This window comes from Mus caroli, chromosome 9 (assembly GCF_900094665.2).
Source record: "Mus caroli chromosome 9, CAROLI_EIJ_v1.1, whole genome shotgun sequence".
NCBI lineage: Eukaryota > Metazoa > Chordata > Mammalia > Rodentia > Muridae > Mus > Mus caroli.
The window spans coordinates 30,883,385-30,884,424 of record NC_034578.1 but is presented as its reverse complement, the minus strand read 5'-3'; the positions used below and the strand labels follow the sequence as shown (position 1 = coordinate 30,884,424).

General features: G+C 40.3%; 1 protein-coding gene across 3 annotated transcripts in view; it reads left to right on the top strand.

Annotated features, from left to right (window-relative positions):
* Positions 1 to 1,040, top strand: part of Fam118b (family with sequence similarity 118 member B) — a 51,240-nt gene that overhangs the window by 23,607 nt on the left and 26,593 nt on the right. For all 3 annotated transcript variants that reach the window (XM_029481589.1, XM_021171374.2, XM_021171373.1), the window contains exon 2: positions 457 to 549. In XM_029481589.1, coding sequence (XP_029337449.1) covers positions 464 to 549 — 86 coding nt within the window. In that variant the 5' untranslated portion in view covers positions 457 to 463. The remainder of the gene's footprint in view (positions 1 to 456; positions 550 to 1,040) is intronic.

The window sequence follows — 1,040 nt, the reverse complement described above, 5'->3', positions numbered from 1 at the left end:
TTAACAACAGAGAATGTCTAATAGTGAGCAAGTTGTATGCTTGTTGTGTTGGCAAGTGTAATTGGGCATTTAAGCACCGTTAGCCCACTCAGCTGTGGGTTGTTTTATGTCCTCAGGGGTTCCCAGACCTCCTTGTGTAAATCACACAATTTCACATGAGTTGACAAGGCAGGGTTTTGGTGGGAGATGGGAGGAAGGGTTTCTCAGGAACAGAAGCAGTATGGCAGTGTGGAGCACTGACACAGCCAGAACTGTAATTGCAAGATGACTTCCCTTAGGCTAGTTTCATTCCTTAATCATGGTGTGCTTGTTAACTAATAGACTTCTGCTAAGCAGAGGGCATCCCACAGTACCTTAATTGGGTATATGGCTTATTAAAATGCTTAATGTATGTGCTGTTGTAAATTATGTGCTTTACAGATCTAATCATGGTACATGATGTTTAATCTATTTTAGAAACTGGATGGCTTCTACAGGGAGCCAGGCCTCTGATAAAAACAAGATTTTTGGATTCTTCAATGATGGCGAACCCCCCACCAAAAAGCCCAGGTAAACAAGAGAAAGGGAATCAGAGGAATACAAAGTTACCGCTAGTGGGACGTGTTTACCCAGTATCATAGGTGTGTCACTAGTTAATAAGGCCTTCATTTCAAAGACTACATTACTTTTACTTTGAATTTAACTTATTAAGGTGATTGCATAGTTTTAAAATTTTGTTGCTTTAAAGCTCATAACACTACTACTCCTTAGTGATAATCATTTTCCATTTTTTCTAATCTTGACATCTGTTTTGCTTTGTTTTTGACTGTAAGACTGGGTCTTGCTGTATAGCCCAGGCTGGTCTAGAACTCTTGCCTCAGGCTCTCAGATGCTGAGATTGCAGACATGCACCGGACAGCACATATTTTAAATGTTATGTGTGCTGCTATATGCTCTCTCTAGTGAGAGAAGACAGCTGTTAACAACAGAGAATGTCTAATAGTGAGCAAGTTGTATGCTTGTTGTGTTGGCAAGTGTAATTGGGCATTTAAGCACCGTTA